Source organism: Pinus tabuliformis, chromosome 7, assembly GCF_031772625.1.
Source record: "Pinus tabuliformis cultivar Carrire ecotype Pingquan chromosome 7, CPIR1, whole genome shotgun sequence".
Taxonomy (NCBI): Eukaryota; Viridiplantae; Streptophyta; class Pinopsida; order Pinales; family Pinaceae; genus Pinus; species Pinus tabuliformis.
This window is the reverse complement of record NC_142293.1, coordinates 41,713,562-41,737,445: the sequence shown is the minus strand read 5'-3', so window position 1 is coordinate 41,737,445 and position 23,884 is coordinate 41,713,562. Positions and strand designations below refer to the sequence as shown.

At 35.4% G+C, this 23,884-nt stretch overlaps 1 protein-coding gene across 2 annotated transcripts in view; it reads left to right on the top strand.

Moving 5' to 3' along the window:
- Positions 1–15,578, top strand: part of LOC149245138 (transcription factor GTE6-like) — a 229,504-nt gene extending 213,926 nt beyond the window's left edge. For both annotated transcript variants that reach the window (XM_089457671.1, XM_089457670.1), the window contains exons 8-9: positions 14,805–14,955; positions 15,080–15,578. In XM_089457671.1, the coding sequence (XP_089313797.1) occupies positions 14,805–14,955; positions 15,080–15,244 (316 nt within the window). In that variant the 3' untranslated portion in view covers positions 15,245–15,578. The remainder of the gene's footprint in view (positions 1–14,804; positions 14,956–15,079) is intronic.
- The last annotated feature ends 8,306 nt before the right edge of the window (positions 15,579–23,884 follow it).

Sequence of the window (23,884 nt, the reverse complement as noted above, 5' to 3'; positions counted from 1 at the left end):
GATAATCTATTATCCTTCTTAGCTTGCTTGAGGGACATTTGCTTATATGGTTGTAGCCGTAGGAATACCCAATCACCTACATCAAAACTTCTTTCACTGCGATGTTGATCTGCCTGTTGTTTCATTCTATTCTGTGCCAACACGAGGTTATCCTTTAAGAGTTGGAGGACTTGTTGTTGATGTTCGATGTGATGTTCCACTCCCTGAACCTTAGAATTTTCTCTTAAATATGATGTGATGGATGGTGGTTGATACCCATAAAATGCCATAAATGGGGTCATTTTTGTTGCTGTATGAAGGAAGTGTTATACCACCATTCAGCCAAAGGCAAACGTTTGACCCATTGTGTCTGTTTATCAGACACAAAGCCATGAAGATATCCTTCCAAACATTTGTTTACTATCTCAGTTTGCCCATCAGATTGAGGATGATAAGATGAGCTATGAGCTAACTGAGTACCAAGACAAGAAAATAATTCTGTCCAAAAATTTCCAGTGAAAATGGGATCTCTGTCACTTACAATAATCTTTGGGTTTCCATGTAGCTTTTGAATTGTTTCCATAAATGCAGTAGAAACTGTACTGGCTATAAATGGATGTGATAATGCACAAAAGTATGCTTACTTGGTAAGTCTGTCAACTACCACCATGATGACACTCTTTCCCTCACACTTGGGTAAACCTGTGATAAAATCCATTGAAACCTCCTCCCAACGTTGGCTTGCAATGGATAAAGGTTTTAATAGACCTGGTGTCTTAATTGTTTCAACTTTATTTTGTTGGCAAACCAAACATTCTGCCACAAACTTTTGAATATCTGATTTAAGGTCATCCCAAAAAAATTCCTTCTTAACCCTGTGCTAAGTTTTTAAAAATCCTGAGTGCCCTCTTAAGGGAGAAGTGTGTAATTCCATAAGAATCTTTTGTTTTAGCTGGGAATTCTTACAGAGGTATAAGCGATCTTTGTACCATAACGAATCATTTTGCCAGCTAAATGTATCAGACATACTGGAATCTTGTTGTAACTTTCGAATAAGTGCCCACACTTCTTCGTCATTCTTCCATTCTTCCCTTGCTTCGTTTATCCAATCTGGTTGGATAATAGAAATGGCGCACAACAATGCTTCCACATCCTCATCCTTTCTTGAGAGTGCATCTGCCACCACATTTTGCTTCCCTTTTTTGTAGATGATTTCAAAGTCATAACCCAACATCTTTGTGACCCACTTTTGTTGCTCTTCAGAGGATAATCTTTGTTCTAAAAAGTATTTAAGGCTATCATGATCCGTTTTTACCTTGAAGTGTCTTCCCATTAGGTAGGGTCGCCATTTCTTAAGTGCATGGAGTATTGCCAACATTCCCTTCTCATAAATAGCTTTGTGTAAAAACTTTCCCTTGATTGGACGACTTTCAAAAGCAATGGGTCTTTCATCTTGCATTAAAACAACACCAATTCCATTTCCTGAAGCATCACATTCCACAATAAAGGTTTTTGTGAAGTCCGGTGTAGCTAAGACCGGTGCTTGGCACATTGCCTCTTTAAGATGTTCGAATGCCTTTGTTGCTTCTGGAGTCCATGAAAATGCATCTTTCTTCAATAATGTTGTTAGAGGTGCTGCTATTCTCCCATAATTCTTAACAAACTTGCAATAATACCCTGTCAACCCGAGAAATCCTCGCAGATGCTTTATGGATGTGGGAATTTCCATTCCTTCTAGGGTCTACCTTAACTCCTTCATGAGATACAATATGACCCAGATATTCCACCTCTTGTACTCCAAAGAAACATTTGGATCTTTTTGCATATAATTGTTTCTCCTCCAATAGTTGTAACCAGTGTTGCACGAAGCGCCCCCCCCCCCGGTTCCAAGCCCCGAAGCGCGTCCCGTACGGAAGCGCCTAGGAAGCTTGGCCGGAAGCACGCTTCCGAAATTTTTAGACGCTTCCTGGAAATTTGGAAGCGTTGGCGCTTCCGAAGCGCCGAAGCGCGCTTCGTACGGCGCTTCCTAGACGCTTCCAGGACGCTTCCAGGACGCTTCCAGAAAAGCTTCCAGAAAAGCTTCCGGAAAAGCATTTAGAAAATCGTTTTTTTTTTCAATTTTTTTTAAAATTTTAGGTGAGTTTGCTTGTTGGGGGTGGGCCCACCTTGGGTTAGGGTGACAAATGAAAGCAAAAAAAAATATAAATATAGCAGATGCTCCCTCATGGTAATGTTAAATTCTTAAAGTAAAAGTGACATTCTCCTTTATTTTTCATTTTCATCCTTTTACTTAAATTTTTAACATTACCATGAAATGACTCAGAATGTTTGAGAGTGGTTTCAGCCTCATTGGACTTCATATGGAGAAAATAGAATTTCATATCCTATTCAAAATTCAGCAGACTTAACAGTTTTCAGGTATTCAGGATCAATGGGATTGTGGCATTTCATTAGATTATATCAAGTATGAAGGTATGCGATTAGCATTTAATCAAGAGCACCAAGCCCTATATGTACCCTGGTGTTGGTGGTGTTAATTGTTGAACTCCTTTGTCACGCGGCATACCCTTAGCAAAAAATTACCTTTCAATCAAGTCAAAATCATCGATCAAACATGTTAAGCTTTTTCTACCATATTTTAAGTCTTGAATTAGGTAGTTTGATCAAAATTGGGCAATGTTGACTAATATCCCTAGACAATCGAGGTAGAGGCAAAGGCTAGACAAGAGGAGAAGAATCTAGATTCTAGATCATTAATGTACAATGGATGTTATATCTATCTTGATTTATGCAAAAATATGCATGTTTTCATGTCTTCTACAATTAATTTGGTATTTGGAATGTTTGTTTTGAGTATAAATGCAAAAAAATATAAAAAAATATATATATATAGCAGACGCTTCCGCGGACGCTTCGCTTCCTAGATTTTTGGAAAATGACGCTTCCACGCTTTCGCTTCCGCTTCCGCGCTTCCGCTTCGCTCCCGCTTCGTGCAACATTGGTTGTAACACCCTGTCAACATGTTCAACATGATCCTTCCAAGACTTGCTGTAGATTAGTATATCATCAAAAAATACTAACACAAATTTTCTAAGGAATGGTTTGAAAATTGAATTCATCAAACCTTGAAATGTTGAAGGTGCATTGGTAAGGCCAAAAGGCATGACCAAAAATTCATAATGACCCTCATGAGTTCTAAATGTTGTTTTCGGAATGTCTTCAATCTTCATTCTGATTTGATGATATCCTGAACGAAGATCCAACTTGGTGAAGTAAATTGATCCATGCAATTCATCCAATAATTCATCAATGACAGGAATGGGAAACTTATCTTTAATAGTGAGCTTGTTGAGCTCCCTATAATCCGGACACATGCGCCATGATCCATCCTTCTTGTGCACCAATACGACTGGAGTAGAGAAAGAACTTTGACTTGGTTGAATTATACCAGCCTCTAGCATTTCTGCAACCATACGTTCAATTTCACTCTTTTGGGCATAGGGATATCTGTATGGCCTGATGTTTGGAGGAACACTTCCTGGAATCAGATGAATAGCATGATCATGATCACGAATAGGTGGGAGACCTTTGGGAGTCTCAAATACCTTGTAATGATTGTCCAAGACTTTTTGGAGATCTAGAAAAATAGATGATTCCACTGTGGACACATCTAGCGAACATAATTGTGCAATTACACCTCTTTGTTCCTTTTTTAGAAGCTTGGTCATACCGTTAGAGCTGATTATCTTTCTCGGTTTCGCTGCAATACCCCTTAATTCAACTTCCTTTCCTTCCACAGAAAATTTCATGAAAAGTTCTTGAAAATTAAAAGCTATTGTACCCAAGGATTGTAGCCATTGGACTCCTAGTACAACATCAGCACCTCCCATTGGAATGGAAAACATTGGGCTAGTCAATACATATTCTCCCATGGATAGCTTGATATTATGGCACTTTCCCGAGCAATTTATTGTTCCTCCATTTGCAACCATCACTTGACACTCTGGTGCTGGATATAAGAAGCAATTCAATTCTCTTGCTACCTTATAATGAATAAAATTGTGGGTACTTCCTGAATCAATCAACACTATTACCTTTTTCTTCTTGATTTGTCCTTCTATCTTGATGGTTTGAGGAGTGGTAATTCCCGCCAATGCATTACAAGATATGGTCGGATTCATTTCTTCTTTATCTAGGCTTTGTTCCTGGAGTATATCTTCTTCTTTTGACCTTTCTTGCTCCATTTCTTCTTCCTCTTCACAATCTATGTAGAATAATTTCTTCTTAGCACACTTATGACCTTTAGTGTATTTGCTATCACAACTGTAACAAAGCCCGTTTGCTCTTTTTTCTTCCAATTGTTGTGGTGTCAACCTTATAAGTTGTGGAAGACTAGCGGCAACAACACTTCCATCTTTATAGTTGTGAGTGGTATGCTTCCTGGTTGCCATAATTTTGCTTTCCATTTTTCTTGCTAACCTGAATGCCTTCTCTAATGAATCAGGTCCCCAAAGGCGAACATCATGTTGGATATTATCCTTTAAAGACCCTATGAACACATCAATCCTATGCTCCTCTGGAATATCTTTTATCCTTATGTTCAATTTTTGGAACTCCTCAATGTGCTCCATTATTGAACCCTTTTGTTTGAGACTTATCAATTGGCTAAAAAAAGTGTTTCTTTTTGTATCCTCATAATGTGCTATCAATTCTTCCGTAAAAATTGCCCAAGTGATAAATTGTTTACGAGAGCAAAGCCATTGATACCATACAAACTGATTTGGTTCCAAATATAAAGTTGCCATACGTACCTTTTATGTGTTTTGCACATTATTGAGATCGGAGAATTGTTCTATCTGTAATATCCATGTGGCAGGATCCCTGCCATCAAACTTCCTCATATCGATTTTTGGAATATGGTGAGTCTTCGATTCAACATTAGAGTCTATGGAATCATGATTAACATTTTTTTTGTTCTCATCATGAGTTTCCTTTAGTACCCTTTCACCCTTAGCGACCATTTCTTGTAGCAACTTATTCATATTTATCTTCAATTCTTCCATCTTATCATCCATGCCATCAATTTTAGCGTCCATGCCATTCACCTTAGCTTCCATGCCATCCAGCTTAGCTTCTACGCCTTTCTTTAAACAATCCATCTTAGCTTCTACACCCTTCTTTAAACCATCCATCTTAGCTTCTACATCTTTCCTTAAACCATCCATCTTAGATTCTGTTGCTTTTTGTGCAAGTGACACTTGTTGCACTTGTTCTTGTAATTTTGATATATCATATAGCATTTCTTCTTCTTCTTCATGAGTCATGCTAGAGCTTTCAGGTTCCTTACTAGGTGTTTGCATTTTCTTTCCTTGGGGCATCAGTTACCGATAATAATGCTCTATTATGCCCTTTGAATTCCTTCAAAATAAATTTTCAAACCAAGCTTAAGCACAAATTTAAGAAAATCTACACACCTTTTTTCACTTTGTAGGAGCTCGATATTGCCTCTGATGTATCTCTGTACTTTCCGATTATCTAGTTCTGAATTTGTGACTTGTAGTAGCCCTCTGTGTCCTCTTTCCAATGCCACAAGTCTAACCCAAATTGGATTCTCCAAGGAAGAGCTATGCGAAATCTCCCACAGTGACTTGATTATAGACTAGTTCAGTAGAGCGAACTTGTACGACGTGCCACGAGTCACTGTTTCGACCTTTGGATATGAAAAACGCATACAAGAAACTTCAGTTCGTCCTCTTTCTGTACCTTCTTACGAAATTTAAATCTGATCCCCAGAGAGAAAGTTATGACGATTTTCCCCAGGTCACCTGTTTGGAATGTAATTCAGGAGTCTGCAAAAAGACCAACTTCCTCAGATCATATCTCCGCAAATATAGCACGAAAAGCTCTGAAATTCGAACCCGAGGTTTAGCGCGATGTCTTCTCAAATGGGTTTTTTTTGCAACTTCTGAAACGTCGAAGAAAAAAAGTTATAGCGAAAATGCCACGATGACCTGTTTGGAGCAGCGAAACCCTAGAATCCAAAGCTCCGATACCAAACGTTATGAAACCAGCTCAAGAAAAGATAGAAAGATAGATCAACGCCTTAGAATTCAGCCTCTTCGAGGGGGCAACCTCCTTTACATTACATAAATGAACAATTCTTGGATGATACAAATGAAAAAACCTCCTTTCTATATATAGGAGTCTAAGGAGTCACAATATAATCCAGCCGACCTAACAATAATAATATAAAGTCACAAAAATAACAATAGAGAGATTCTATGGGGCACAGTAATAACAATATGGGGGCAATAGGGGCACAACAATATTAATAAGGGGTATAACTACAATAGTAATGGGGTAATCACTAGTATTATAGGGACCCAACATATCATTCTTAAGTTTCTTAATTTGAGTGAGTAGATTTTGATTATGGTTTCTTAGACGTAAGAGTTCTTTGGTTTCTGATTCATCACCCTTATTTTCAATGTTTTGACTTTTGACTTTTTCATCTTTTAGATCTCTGATTTGTTCTAATAAATTTTTATTAAGGTTCTTTAAACACAAGGTTTCCTCTTCTTGTTCTGATAAGTGCTTCTTGAGTTCTTTCTTTGTGACCTTAGTCTTCTTTGCTTGTGCCAGTAATTTTTCAATGTGGTCCTTGAGGTGAGAAATTTCTTCGTCTTTTTCCATTATTTCTTTGTAATGCATATCCACAAGATTTTTATGTTCGTGTTGTAATGCTTTCTTTTTTTGTTGAAGTTTGGCTATTTTTCCATTCTTTTGATCTTCTAGTTGCACTTTCTTGGTACACTAGATTACATCGTTTTGTGGGAATGATGACGGATGTTCAACTTGCAATTTGGATTCCATCTTTTTTTCCTCATTAAAATCTTCATGTTGTCGCTTAAATTTTGCCATTAATTGTCCTATATCTCTTGCAATTAATTGTTTTTGTTCATTACTTAGAGATTAAATATTTTTTCTTTTTCTTTTTCTTCACTTTTTAACTTTGTATGGGTTTTTTTGTTTTGTTTGTATATAACTTTTTAAATACTCCTTTTATTAACTTTATCTAAAATATATATTCCCTTAGATTGAGTCCCGCAAAAGTTTTAATGACTTGAACCCCTCTTTTTTTTTTAAGATCTTGCTTCAACTTCTATTAAATTCCTTTAGAATTTGTATATATATAGATAGATATATGAACCTTTTTAAAAAAATGTCATATACTTGGTGAATAGTGACCTTTCCTTTTTTCAAGGTATATATTTATAATCTTTGTTTGGTAAACCCTTATAAGTAAGTTTCTCTTTGATATTTTAATTCTTATTCTTGTCTTATATATCCTTTCAAGTAAGAATCATTCTTTTTTAATAGATGATGGATTTACCATATAATAATATAATTCCTTTTTCAATTTATGCCTTCTACCTTAAACCCTCCTTTGATTCTTGAAAAAATACTTGGTTGTAATTAAATTTGTTTTACTTAACGTTTTGACTCCCTAAATTAATAAAAATGGACCTTTCTCAACTAACTAAACCTCATTAATATATATGATCACTTGTATTTTATTAATCTCCTTTTATACTTTTTCCCACTCATTCACCTTATGCGTTGAATCTTTCTAAAACTTTTTTGTTTCTCTTTTATTTTTAATTTTTAATGGGTATGTATTTGTAAAAATCTCCTCAACACAGCTAAGGAAAGAATTATATTTCCTTTTGATTGTTTTTTTTTGAAACAATGTGGTTCAACTCTTTTTAAATTACTTCCAGAAATTGTGATAAGCCATGAGGAATGGTTGGTCACGTGGAGTGGAAAACTGTTGGAAACGACACAAATGAACCTCTTGACCCTTTGGTGAACGAGCACGATTGCAAATAATTTTTGGTCTTGAGTTTAAGATTTGTTTGTAAAGAGATTGGCAATTTGTAAGAATGGTATGGTTGGCCAATGGCAAATGATGTGGACAACAACGTTTAGATGGTAGTGCGATAGTGAAATGGAAAAGACACAACAATGGCTTGGAGGAAGGGACGCGTCACAGCGAACAGGGGCTAGCAGCGGTTAGGTCGGGCAACGACTGTGTTGTTGAGTGTTGTGGTCGCGGACACTATGGAAATGTGGGATATTGGCAGATGGAACGAAGGAGAATGGAGCAATGTGGGATTAACTTGCAACGGACCGTGGTGGCTATGTCGGCTTCTTGAATTACATAGTGTCCACAGGTAAAATTGTATAGACAGGGTTGTACGGTTGGACAACATGGTACAAACGACTTTTCGCTGCAAGTATAATTTTTGTTTTGAATGCTATTTTTTTGTATTGATATATTTTATTCTTTTATATATATTTTTAATAAATCCTTTTGTATTTTGGTATATTTCCTTTTTTCACCTTTTTTTTTTAAATATAATCTTTTTTTCTAGTACTCTTTTTTAATATATATTTCTTTTTTCTCTTATTTATATATTTGTTTTTTTTATATAATTTTTTAATTATTTTTTCTTTTATGACCAAGGGCCAATTGACGAAAAATGGAGAAACTCCAACTTGAGTAGCGAAAGGCCTAATTTACACGACAGCAAAGTTGACGGAATGTTGATGGCCAAAGGCTTGGATCGGAGAACAAGGCTTTTGCGCAGTGGTTGAGCTTGCCAAAGGATCGAACACCTCTGATACCAAGTGAAGCGAAGAAAGTTCGTTTTTCACGTTAAATACTCCAGAAGACTTTGAATATGTAGATCTCCATTGAGATACAAGAATATATATTAAATGTATGAATAAGAACGATGATACAATGAGAATAAGAGGCTTGCTTATATACCAAGCAGGTATCTCTTCATGGAGAGCCATGTCTCATTTAGACATGACTCTTCAACCTAATTACTAATTAATTAATCATTATTTATGATTATTATCATTTACATAATTTTACATTATTTCCGATATATTTATTCACAACACTACTATGATCTGATTCAACTCCCCATGTACAGTTAAGGAAGTGGAACTGATAAAAGACAACCAATCTAACCTTCTGTACCTGTTACAGAACCTTGAGGAGCCAACCAACCCTTCCAAGTGACCATCCCCTGAAGTAACTTGACATTTTATGTACCTAGAGCCTTAGTCGCTCCCATGACATGGGCATGCATGCGACTAGGATCCTCTAGTTGCTCCCACAACAAGGGCATGCCAATGACTAGGGATTTTTTCAGTTAGTTTTGAGCCAGCGATCTCAGATTCTGTGCTACTTTTTCATGGCTAGGTCTCAGGTCACTACCCAAAACTTCATGAAACTTCTAGAAATAAAAAATAACATCAAAACAATGATACTAATGCAAATACTTTAACAAAGACTTGATCTAACCCTTACTAGCCATGACAAGCATTTTGTCAAACATGTAAGACATATGCAATTTACAAGTCATATCAACAAATCTGAGCATAGGGGTCTCATACTTATCTGAGAATCACTAAGAAGCATTGATGCCTTGTCACAATAGCTGCATTATCATCTATTAGGTCATATATTCATTGTTCATTCATTTACAAATCAAAACATGATGAGAGCCATAGATCATCACTGACATAAAACATACTCATAACCAACATATAAACAACAGAAATAACAAGGATATAACAACCATAAAATCCACATAGAAGCCAGAACATTTACACATGAAATACCAAGGAGAAGGAACTATTATTAATAAATGCGTAAGCCAACTAGGTTTGGGACTTCCACGTACCACCCAACCATGGAATGACTGAACCAAATCTTTCATTCATCCAATCACCCTCGTTGGAAATCAACCAGGGCTTCCCGAGGCTAAACCACCTCACCCTCATCAATAGAACTAGGCTTTACCACAATCCCCATCAAATCACTAGGCCCTAAACAAGCATGGATGCCACCGAATTTCTCCACCTACACCGTGAGGAATTTGCTTGTCTCCTAATCTCTAGGCTTTACCGTACATCCCGCCATACAACGGTCAAGGATCCCTAGGCCTAATCCAGATTCCACCCTCTAGGCTTTACCATATATCCTACCATTCATCGGCCAAGGATTCCTACACCTGATCAAGGGCACCCACCTCTAGGCTTTTACCATATTTCCCACCATTCACTGATCAAGGATTCCTAGGCCCACCAAGGTAACACAAAATCCAACTTTATCGCAACCCACAGTCTAGTTCAGGGTTACTAGGCCAAGGCTTTAATGCAATCAACAGTTCGATTCAGGGATCACTAGGCCACGTGTTTTTTCTTTCAGAGAACACCTCACTTAGTTTTGAATCCATTTGGCAATCCAACTCAACCAAAAACATGAGAATTGTAACAAACTAAATTTATATAAAAATAGTGTTCCACAGGGACACGTCCCCCAGGGTCGGGTGCACACACCCCGCGCACCCATTGCACTCGGGATGGGGAGTCTCTTGGGGGTGCGTTTCCCCACACACCCTTTTTGGGGAGTCTCGGGGAGACACAAGGGTTGTGTTTCCCCAATGTGGGAGTCTAGACTCCCCAAAAAGGGTGTGTCTGGGCATCCCCCTTCAGTGTGGAGTCTAGACTCCCCAAAAAGGGTGCGTCTGGGCGTCCCCCTTCAAAAAGGGTGCTTCTGGGCATCCCCCTTTAAATTTGTCTAGTAAGACCCAAATTAAAAATTAAAAAACAAAATCAAATCAATGTATTTGAATATTTCATTATTGATTTTTAATTTTTAATTTTTTTTTATCGAATCTCATGGTATGTATGAATAAATCAATAATGAGACTTGAGAATTTCATATGATTCATGAATGATGTATGTATCAAAATGAACGATGAGGATGGATCAATGATTCAATTGTCTATTTAATATTTTTATGCTTTCATTATTGAACAGTGAACAATGAATATGAACTTGAATTATGTATATATATATATATATATATATACCTCGACGTCTCCTCGCACCCCCGAAATTTCCCTAAAATTTGAGGGTACTGCCACACGTTCCCCCTGTGCGTCTCCCCGCACTCGTGTCTCTCTGCACCAATCTTGGTGGAACATTGTATAAAAATAAACACAAATACTCTAAAAGACAACAAATAAGATTAATGATTAATTAGTTAGCAATTAATGTAAAGGTATTGTATTTGATTATGTACATGTGAAAGTATATTATTGGTTGGGGTTGTGTTTGTATTGGTGAATCTCTCGAAGGATTTGATAGCATGATGGTTACTAATCAATTTGATTGGAAGCAATTGGTCGTTCTTGATCTACTGGATCAAGGGGTGTTGAGGCTTTGTGAGTGAAGCATTCCCTGGAAAGACATCTCGCTGACACTTTGTGTTGATGTCTAAGTCTCGATGTTGGAAAGGTGGTGTTAATCAAAGAGCTTTGTTGTGGACACACACCTGCATTTTTGGGTTGATGGTTAGTAAGTAAGCCTGAGGGTACCTAAAGGGGCTGAAAGCTTGAGTCCATCTTAGTCCCACCTGGAGAGATTGCCTTGTTTAGGAATCTAGTCCATGGCATTGTGGTACCTAAATTGTTAAGTGACTGTTTGGATAGGTTGCCTTGGTCAAGAATCTAGTCCATGGCATTGCGGTGACTAAAGTTCATTATGGTTCATATGGTTTGAGATCTTCCATTGTATATGTACATTATGAATACCTCCCTAGTTAAGAGGGAGTGTTAGAAAATGCAACTATGTTCGGTCTTCAATAATGTACTTGAGTGATTCCGTAATGTACTTGTCAAATGAATAAAGAAAATAAATTATTATTATTATTATTATTATTATTATTGTGACTTATTAAAGCATGGGTTTCTTGCTTGGGTTGCCATGTTTTAGGTCAAAGTCCCCATTGAGGACTTTTAGGATTTATTCAGAGTCTATAGAGTTATTCTACATTTGAAGAGACCCTTCTTAGGCTTTTGAATCATGTAAAAAGGTTAAGTATTGAGTCAAATATGAATGATGTAACCTCCACACCATGTCGGCCTAAGAGAAGATCAAGTCGGCATAAGGACCTTATTTGACCCCACAAGAAGCCTATAAAAGGAAGGTCATCGAATTCATTTGGAGCATCATTCCATCATCAAGTTCGAATTTTCTTGTAGCTAAGAAGAAGTGCAAAAATCTCTTGTTGCTAGGTAGAAGTGCAAAGTTCTCTTGTAGCTGGGAAAAGGTGCGAAGTCTGTTGCCGGGAAGCCGAAGTGAATGCGAATTTGAGGAAGTCCAAGGAGACAAGGAAAATCAAAATTTTGGTGTGTGTGTCTCTCTGTTTTGTGTCCTAGATTGGGAGATTGAAGTCTTCCAAGTTTCACTGTTGCCGGAAGTAGCCAATTGCCGTAAGTTGCTGCATAGTCGAAGTCGCTGGGAAGAGGTCGAAATTCTGGGAGGCTGACTTGGTGTGGAGGGAAGGTCTGATCTTGGTCTAGGGTGAAGAGTCTCAAAGAATACTATTGAAAAGAAGAATTATCTTGATTACATTTTCCCCTTGAGGGGGGTTTTGCCCTGGCATGTGAATCGTAATAATAAGAAACAGCACAAATAATTATCAAGATCAAGAAAATCTTTACTGCCTTTCTGATTTTCTAATAGGATTTTGAGCAGGATCTAAAATTCTACTTTCTCCATATGAACTCCAATTTGGTTGAAACCACTCTCAATCTTCCTAAAATAATTAATGGTAATGTTAAAAATTTAAGTAAAAGTGACATTCTCCTTTGTCGGACATTTTCCTTTATCTTTCATTTTCATCTTTTCCTTTTCCGGCCTTTTTTGGTTTGAAGCCTCTAAAGGAACTGGTTTGGGGGTCAAACGGGTTGGACTGGCCAGTTCCACTGGTTCTGATAACACTGCCTATAATAGAGCAAGAAAACATTAAGGAGAGTAGGTTGAATTTAAGGGGTCTTCGTAGGTGTTTGTAAGGATCTTCCATGTGCTAAATGCTCCAAAATTTTCCAATATTTAGTGAAGGAAACATCAATACACCTAGCAACGGTGGAGGATTTGTGCAGGAGGTTAAACTTCTCGAACAATACTTACTTTTAGTCTATGTTACCGGATCCTTCAGGCCCAGCGGCTGGATCCGCGGATCCGCGGATCAGAGACGGATCCGGATCCGGATCCGGATCCACGAAGATCCGCCCCGCCCAACATTTGTCTGTCTATAATATGGTTTGACGGCAGCACATATTTCCAAATTATATCTCAGTGTAGAATCTAGAAAGAAAATATCAGTGGATGAATAACCCGATATTGGAAAAATCAGCCGTGCGGGAGTTCATTAATCTGTGCGGGATTCATTAATCTGTGTAATATGGTTTGACGTCAGCACATATTTTCAAATTATATCTCAGCACAGAATTCCAGAAAGGAAATGTCAGCTGATGAATAACGCTATATTGGAAAAATCAGCCGTAGGAATAATTAACAAGGGAGTTCATTAATTTCAAGATTATAAACTTGCGGTTAACCATTGTATAAAGTTATAAACTTTAATTCAAGATTATAAGATGCGGACGTTTGGATATTCTAATTAAATTATATGTTTATTTTAGAAGTTTGATGAAGTAAGTTCTATAAAGTAACTTCATTTAATTTAAATATAATAACTATTAAATTATAGGTTTATTTTAAAAGTTTCATAAAATAAGTTTATTTAATTTAAATATAATAACTAGTAATTAATGTTTCAATATTATGATACATTAATTTTAATATATTAAATTAATAATTATTTTTTCCATCTGAAATTAATAATTATTTTAAAAATATTATATAGAAGTTTTATATTTAAAATTTTAAACAGAAATTATAATTTTTTTTATTTTATACAAATTTAATTAATATTTATAAATAATATATTAATTCTGATACTATTTATATCTAATATTTATTTTTATAGGTACTCTATATAAAAATTATATATTTAAAAATTAATATATGTTTTTATTTTATTTTTATATAAATTTAATTTTTAAAAATTATAAAATATTTTATATTGTTTGTACTTGCCGTATCCGGATCCTGGATTTTCAAAAAACTAGCGGATCCGTATCCGAATCCGGATCCGGATCCGAATCCGTATCCGAATCCTGGTAACTTAGCTTTTAGTTGCTCTCTTCACTATGCCAAACTGGCAAACAAAAATACTTGTGTTGTATTTCAAGATGGTGTATAATGTAAAGGTTGGCAGGGTTGTTAAAGCCTCTTTGATTTTCTTTTAGATGCACTCTTCATTGATCATTATGTCAAACCTACTAACAGAAAACTTTATGCTGTATAGATGGTTTCTATTCTAAAATTTATGTCAGTTCATGACAATGTGATTGTTTGTGCCTTATTGCCAAGTTTACTCTGAACTAACATCTTTCTTTACTGTTTTAAAGTTTTTCCTTTGATACTGGCTCTTTCAGATTAGGCAAAGCAAGGTCAAAGGAAATAAAGAAGAATTAGACCAGGCTTACAAAGGAGCTGAAAACTTTCAAGCCAGCAAAATGTTACAAAGATGCAGTTCAAAATACTCAATTAATGTTGGAATATCATATGACTTTATTTTTAAAATATATATTAACATATGTTTAACTAGTTTTTATCGTCGATACATATCGCTAGCTATATATAATTAGGTAAAATTTCAATCATACTGGTGTATACATGGGAAAATGCTTGCTGGTCATTTCATTTGAATAAGGGCCCTACAATTTTTTTTTCCAGATATTTCAGAATAATGTTCCAAATATATTACATTGTGTGTAATTAATAATTATAAGTCAGAATTTTCTGAAAACATGGGGTAAATGTTTCAGAATGATGTCGGTAGAGGAGAAGCGACAACTTGGACATAGTCTTGGCGAATTAACACCTGAAGATCTCTCTAAGGCATTGCAAATTATTGCTCAGAAGAATCCGAGTTTCAGACCAACCGAGGCTGAGGTGGAGCTTGATATTGATGCACAGGTCTGCTTAATTTTACTAGACATGTTCTAGCTCAAAGTTGTGCTTACCTGCCTCTGGAGTTACTCTATGCAGACAGTTCTTCTATTTTAAAATGGATTATCTTGTTTTAATTGTTTTTATACAGGATGCCTCGACCTTGTGGCGTTTGCAGTACTTTGTGAAAGCTGTTCTAAGTGTCCAAGCAAAAACTTCTATTGCCAAAGCTCAAGCCAAAACAAAACGCAAAAAGGAAATATGTGATGCAATTGCAAAAAATGCAAGAAAACGAATTCGAAAAATGCTATCTTAAAAATTTCTTATAATAAATTCACAAGTTACAAATTTTGTTTGTTGATCTCATCTTCTTCATGGTAGGGGTAGGTTCATCTTCTTCATGGTAGGGTTAGGTTTCTTTACCAAGCAACATGTTCACTAGAAGGTATTGTTTGCATGCTTTGTGAGTCTCAATAGGATATACTTTTGCGACAAGGCCATGTATAGGTATTAGAGAACTGTTAGGGCTACATTACCCATATTTATTCTGACAAAGGGTTTGGCATATGTGATGGATGATCTTTAGTGCACGCTGGATTTATTTCTATGGATGTCATTTTAACGTCTAATTCATCATGGATTTTGTATTATGGTTACTGGTGTCAATTTTCCATAGTCATGCTTAGATATGCAGGGGTTGCTGAGGCTATTCTATAGTTGCTAAATTTGTGGACGTTCTATAGATGTTCACTAGTATAAGTTTTTCCATAGTCATGCGTAGATTACAATATTAAATTGATGTATCTTGTTTTCCTGCAATGCTTGTAGTGTTGATTACATAATTCAATGCCTGCAAGAATGGTCTATCTCAGTTCACCATATGATATTAACAGATGATCTTGTATGATGTTGTAAACAAGTGTTTCGAATAACTTAGTTTGGTTAATTACAGATTGTATTGAGTCCCGTACAAAATTAAAGGCGTCAAGCGTTCTTCAGATTGTTCACATTTCAGCTTCTAGATCATATGCTAGTCCTCAATCCTTTATATTTTAGCATTCTCGACAAAAAAATATATGTTCTTTAATTCCTATCCTATCATATCATATGTAACTTCTAAATCATATGCCCATCTTCAATTCTTGATATATCCTTGAATCTCGACCTGCATATTTTTGCTGTAGCCAGGCTTATATATGCAAAGCTGAAGCTATTCTATACAGTCAATTACTTCAATAGTATAGGGCAATATATTACCGTTCTAAATCTCTGGATCTTGTTTTATTTCAATGCTTATACTGTTGATTACATAATTCCATGTGTATGCATAAACATTTTTTAAATTGTAACTCCTTAGGCTAGAGTGGTCTATCTGAGTTCACTGGATAATATTAACAAATTATGATGTACGATCTAAGACATATGCCATCACAATTGCATATGTTTTCTGTAAACAATTTCTTTTAATGACTTAATTTTGGTTAATTACAGATCATATGGGATACCATACAAAATGAATGTTGCCGAGTGTGCTTCTTCTATGCAAAGTCATCATATCCCCACCTTGATCATATGCCGGTGTTCAATTCTTGATATATTCTAGCAATATTGACTCAAAATATCCTAAAATGTTATTTTTCCCACGTCTGCATGTCACATTGGCATCATTGTTTTCTTCAGTTGGTTCTGTAATGTTACTCGCTACATGTTTTGTATGGCATATTAACATCCCTATTACAGATAAGAGCAAGTCTTGTTCCAAGAAATTGGTGGAAAGCACTCTGGTGTGATGTCGAGGCATGCTAGTGTATCAGAAAATCACAAACATAGCTGCTAGAGTTATATGTTGCTCTTATGCATTGAGGCTAACATTTTTGGAACTCTCGTTTTTCCCCCTTGAATACCCTAAGATCCTATGTCATCCTTTGATCTTTGACATATCCATTTTACAGCCATGCATTTTCATAGATCGGGGTCAAGCCTCAGAAGACCTCTTAGCTTTCTTCTTGATGTTATTTCACTTTCCTTGGCTTTATTCTTGATTGTATTGCACTTTTGTTTGATCACATACCGTTTCTACTCGTTGATATTTCACTTTTCTTGGCTTTATTCTTGATTGTATTTTGCTTTTTCTTTTTTGAAGTATCACATATCATTTCTAATCTGCTGTGCACTTGATTTTACCACTTACCATGCATGCCCATGTACTTTTGATTATTTGGTGCTTTGAAGCATTAACGGAAGGATGACTGCACTTAACATTGTTAAATCCTTTACAAAGTCATAAATTTTGAGCCATGCTACATTTTCCGCAGTTTAACTTGTTTGCTAGTTTATTCGATGAAGATCCTTGGTTTCTCCTTCTAAACAATTTGAATCTATATGGATAAATGGATTGCAGGGAAGTGTTCACCTAGATTATTTCTTCATTGTTTGGGAAGTTGTATCATAGTTGGTAGGGCTTACACCCTTGTAAAATTTGGATAAAATGATTTTGGACCATCCTCTAATTAATTTGGTTTTTCAGATTTAGGATTGTGCTCTGGGTCACATAACCATCATATGGATCTGAGATCAAAATTTCTTTTACAATTGTTCTAATATAATCAAATGTTAACATTATAAATAAATAAAGTTAGCAAAATATAAATGAAAGTAACTTTAGGCTAATATGAAGATAATAATGGTATAAGTGTGATTATATCATTAGGGGTTAACCTTGTGAATTGATGTAGTTATGCTCATTTTTGAAGGTTGCATCTTGTATTTTCTTCTATAATGAAATTATCTTGCAGATCACGTTTTTCTTTCTTAATTATCATTTTATTATTTACCATTGTAGTAGAGCATTGTTTGATTATGGCCCTGTGAAGTAGAAGACCAAGGATAAAGATTTGGAAGGAGATTGTGATGGTGGCAACCATAAGATGTAGAGGAAAGAAGAAAAGGCATGTTAAGCCAAGAAAAGAAATAACATGTGAGACATCATAAATATTTAGATAATAAATATAGAAAAGCCAACATTGGATGCAAGGTGTAAATTAATTTTTATTTCAAGAATAAAATGGTGTTTTAATATATTAAATTACCAAGGTTTGAACTTGCGGACATAAGCCACAATGAGGTAAAAGAGAGTAAAACTTAGAAGATCCCACTTTGAGTTGTTAGAGAAAGAAACAAGTCATTGAGAAGTGGTTGTAAAGAACTAATGCAGAGTAATCCATTGAGCAACAATACCTTGAGTAGAGATCATTCGTCATTGACAAGTTGTCCTAGCATCATTGAGCAACAATTGTGAGGCACTAAAGGGTGGAATAGTAGTAGTGGTATCATAGAGCTATCATAGGATTAGACAAAGGTATATATATTGAGATACGTGTTGTAAAAAAAGTCTTATGCATAGAAAATATGTAGTAGTGTTAAGAGGAAGATATATAGAACCCTTAAAATTAGATGTAGTGTATATTGCTTTGGGGTTGAAGAACGGAAATGCTATTTCTCAAAGCAAACACTTTTTTCTTAAACAAGCAAAAGGAATTATTCATCATTTGATAATAATTATGCCCTATGTGTTGTGCATGTCACACTAAAGAGTGGAATAGTAGTAGTGGTATCATAGAGCTATCATAGGATTAGGCAAAGGTATATATATTGATATACATGTTGTAAAAAAAAGGTCTTATGCATAGAAAATGTGTAGTAGTGTTAAGAGGAAGAGATATAGAACCCTCAAAATTAGATGTAGTGTATATTGCTTTGGGGTTGAAGAATGAAAATGCTATTTCTCAAAGCAAACACTTTTTTCTTAAACAAGCAAAAGGAATTATTCATCATTTGATAATAATTATGCCCTATGTGTTATGCATGTCACACTAAAGAGTGGAATAGTAGTGGTGGTATCATAGAGCTATCATAGGATTAGACAAAGGTATATATATTGAGATACATGTTGTAAAAAAAAAAGTCTTATGCATGGAAAATGTGTAGTAGTGTCAAGAGGAAGAGATATAGAACCCTCAAAATTAGATGTAGTGTATATTGCTTTGGGGTTGAAGAACAGAAATGTTATTTCTCAAAGCAAACACTTTTTTCTTAAACAAGCAAAGGGAATTATTCATCATTTGATAATAATTATGCCCGATGTGTTGTGCATGAAACAAATATAAATGGAGTTGTTTCCAAGTGTTAGTTTTTTGAACATAAAGTAATTCATTTTTAAAATTCGAAAAATTTTCAATATTTTATTAATTTTGGAAACTGGACAAAATTGTTTTATTGAAAGATTTAGTGTTTCGAACAATACACTGTAATATGGGCCCGAAATATGCCCTAAAATTGCTTCTGCTTGGCTATGGGCTCGCCTTCCTTGGACGTAAAGAAACAAGTTAATGACCCAAGACCTAGATGCATATGACATGATTGAAAGCATGCCCCGTTATGGAACATCAACGGGTAATTCCAGCTGGTGTTGTTTTCCTTGAATAATAGTGATGAGTTAGATTGCATTCATAGATAATAACCAATGATGTTTGTCCTCACTACTAGTTTGACAACTAAATTATAAGAGTTTTCCCACAGTTTAAAAAATATGTAGTAATTATGGTAGTACATTGTGATTTAGGAGGATCTATAGTAGTGATACAATCAATAATGAGATGAATGAAACAAAAGGTAATAAATTTGTTTATTTTAAGGAAATGAATGCAATAGTTAAAGTTCAGTTTACAACTAATTTAAAAATGTGGTATATAATATAATTTGTTTGTTCGGTGATACAGAGCAATAATGAGATGAGAGAAACAAAGTAATAAATTTGATTTGTTTTTTTTAAGGAATGAAGACAATCGGTAAAACTCCATTTACACCTAAATTATAATTGTGGTGGAGCATGTAACTTGTTTGAATTAGATAAAATAAATAGAAGAAACCAAGGCATATTGAAAGATAGAATAATATGTTGGGTTCACATTTCAATATGTTGTGGATGTTTATACATATAGACGAGAAACAAAGAAAACAATGTTTGGTACCACTTGTTAGGTCCTTATAATACTAGTGATTACCCCATTATTATTGTAGTTGTATCCCTTATTAATATTGTTGTGCCTCTGTTGTCCCCATATTGTTATCACTGTGCTCCATAGAATCCCTTTATTATTATGTTTGTGCTTTTATATTATTATTGTTAGGTCAGCTGGGTTATATTGTGACTCTTTAGACTCCTATATATAAGAAGAAGATTTTGTCATTTGAATCATAAAAGAATCATTCATTTGTGTAATGTAAAGGAGGTTGCCCCCTCGAAGAGATTGAATTCTAAGGCATTGATATATCTTTTCTATCTTTTTGTGAGCTGGTTTTATAACATTTGGTATCCGAGCTTTGGATTCTAGGGTTTCGCTGTTCCAAATAGATCATCGTGGCATTTTCGCTATAAATTTTTTCTGCAACGTTTCAGAAGCGAAAAAAACCCATTTGAGACGAAATCGCACTGAACCCCGAGTCCGAATTTCAGAGCTTTTCACGTTATATTTGCAGAGATATGATCTGAGGAAGTTGGTCTTTTTGTAGACTCCTGAATTACATTCCAAACAGGTGACCTGGGGAAAATTGTCATAACTTTCTCTCTGAGCATCGGATTGAAATTTCGTAAGAAGGTACAAAAAGAGGACATGCTGTAGTTTCTTGTATATATTTTTCAGAGCCAAAGTCGAAATAGGGACACGTGGCACATCGTACAAGTTCGCTCTACTGAACTAGTCTATAATCAGGTCACTGTGGAAGATTTGACATAGCTCTTCCTTGGAGAATCCAATTGGGATCAAACTGGTGGCATTGGAAAGAGGATACACAGGGCTACTGCAGGTCGCAATTTCAAAACTGGATGATTTGAAATTACAAAGATACATCACAAGCAATATCGATCTCCTACAAAGTGAAAAAATGTGTGTAGATTTTTTTAAATTTTTGCTTAAGCTTGGTTTGAAAAATTATTTTGAAGGAATTCAAAGAGCATAGTACAACATTATTATCGATAACTGATGTCTCGAGGAAAGAAAATGCAAACACCTAGTAAACAACCTGAAAGTTCTAACATGACTCATGAAGAAGAGGAAGAATAGCTACATGATATATCAAAATTACACTCTCACAAAAGCTAACAGAAGCTAAGATAAATGGCGTGGAATCTAAGATAAAGGGTGTGGAAGCTAAGATGAATGACGTGGAAGCTAAGATTGATGATTTGAAGATAGATTTGAAAATAGATTTGACAAATTTTCTACAAGAAATACTTACTAATGGTGAAAGGGTAGCAAAGGAAACTCATGATGTGAACAAAAGAAATGTTAATCATGATTTCATAGACTCTAATGTTAGATCGAAGACCCACCATATTACAAAAATCGATATAAGGAAGTTTGATGGCAAGGATCCCGCAACATAGATATTAAAGATGGAGCAATTTTTTGATCTCAATAATGTGCAAAACACACAAAAGGTATGTATTGCAACTTTATATTTGGGACCAAATCAGTTTGTATGGTATCAATGTTTTTGCCCTCATAAACAAATTATCACTTGGGCAATTTTTACGGAAGAATTGACAACACATTATGAGAATACAAAAAACAACACTTTTTTTAGCCAATTGATAAGTCTCAAACAAAAGGGTTCAATAATGAAGCACATTGAGGAGTTCCAAAAATTAAACATAAGGGTAAAAAATATTTTAAAGGAGCATAGGATTGATGTGTTCATAGGGACTTTAAAGGATATATCCAACATGATGTTCGCTTTGGGAACCCGATTCAGTAGAGAAAGCATTCAGGTTAGCAAGAAAAATTGAAAGCAAAATTATGGAACCCAGAAAGCATACCACTCACAACTATAAAGATGGAAGTGTTGTTGCCCCTAGTCTTCCACAACCTATAAGGTTGACACCACAACAACTAGAAGAAAAAAGAGCAAAAGGGCTTTGTTACAGTTGTGATAACAAATACACTAAACGTCATAAGTGTGCTAAGAAGAAATTATTCTACATAGATTGTGAAAAGGAAGAAGAAAAGGAGCAAGAAAGGTCAAAAGAAGAGGATATACTCCAGGGACAAAGCCTAGATAAAGAAGAAATGAATCCGACCATATCTTGTAATGCATTGGATGGAATTACCACTCCTCAAACCATCAAGATAGAAGGACAAATCAAGAAGAAAAAGGTAATAGTGTTGATTGATTCAGGAAGTACCCACAATTTTATTCATTGTAATGTAGCAAAAGCATTGAATTGCTTCCTATATCCAGCACCAGAGTGTCAAGTGATGGTTGCAAATGGAGGAACAATAAATTGCTCTGGAAAGTGCCATAATATCAAACTATCCATGGGAGAATATGTATTGACTAGCCCAATGCTTTCCATTCCAATGGGAGGTGCTGATGATATACTAATAGTCCAATGGCTACAATCCTTGGGTACAATAGCTTTTAATTTTCAAGAATTTTTCATGAAATTTTATGCGGAAGGAAAGGAAGTTGAATTAAGGGGTATTGCAAGGAAACCAAGAAAGATAATAAGCTCTAATGGTATGACAAAGCTTATAGAAAAGGAACAAAGAGGTGTAATTGCACAATTATGTTCGCTAGATGTTTCCACGTTGAAATCATCTATTTCTCCATATCTCCAAAAAGTCTTGGACAATCATTCCACGGTATTTGAGACTTCCAAAGGTCTCCCACCTATTTGTGATCATGATCATGCTATTCATCTGATTCTAGGAAGTGTTCCTCCAAACATCGCCGTATAGATATCCCTATGCCCAAAAGAGTGAAATTGAACGTATGGTTACAGAAATGCTAGAGGCTGATATAATTCAACCAAGTCAAAGTTCTTTCTCTGCTCCAGTAGTATTGGTGCACAAGAAGGATGGATCATGGTGCATGTGTCCGGATTATAGGGAGCTCAACAAGTTCAATATTAAAGATAAGTTTTTCCATTCCTGTCATTGATGAATTACTATATGAATTACATGAATCAATTTACTTCACCAAGTTGGATCTTCGTTCATGATATCATCAAATCAGAATGAAGACTGAAGACATTCCGAAAACAACATTTAGAACTCATGAGGGTCATTGCGAATTTTTGGTCAAGCCTTTTGGCCTTACCAATGCACCTTCTACATTTCAAGGTTTGGTGAATTCCATTTTCAAACCCTTAGAAAATTTGTGTTAGTATTTTTTGATGATATACTAATTTATAGCAAGTCTTGGAAGGATTATGTTGAACATGTTGACAGGGTGCTACAACTATTGGAGGAGAAACAATTATATGCAAAAAGATTCAAATGTTTCTTTGGAGTACAAGAGGTGGAATATCTGGGTCATATTGTATCTCATGAAGCAGTTAAGGTAGACCTAGCAAAATTAAAGCCATTAAGGAATGGAAAATCCCCACATCCATAAAGCATCTGCGAGGATTTCTAGGGTTGACAGGGTATTATCACAAGTTTGTTAAGAATTATGGGAGAATAACAACACCTCTAACAACATTATTGAAGAAAGATGCATTTTCATGGACTCCAGAAGCAACAAAGGCCTTCGAACATCTTAAAGAGGAAATGTGTCAAGCACCGGTCTTAGCTACACTGGACTTCACAAAAACCTTTATTGTGGAATGTGATGCTTCAAGAAATAGAATTGGTGATGTTTTAATGCAAGATGAAAGACCCATTGCTTTTGAAAGTCGTTTAATCAAGGAAAAGTTTTTACACAAAGCTATTTATGAGAAGGAAATGTTGACAATACTACATGCACTTAAGAAATGACGACCCTACCTAATGGGAAGACACTTCAAGGTAAAAATGGATCATGATAGCCTTAAATACTTTTTAGAACAAAGATTATCCTTTGAAGAGCAACAAAAGTGGGTCACAAAGATGTTGGGTTATGACTTTGAAATCAT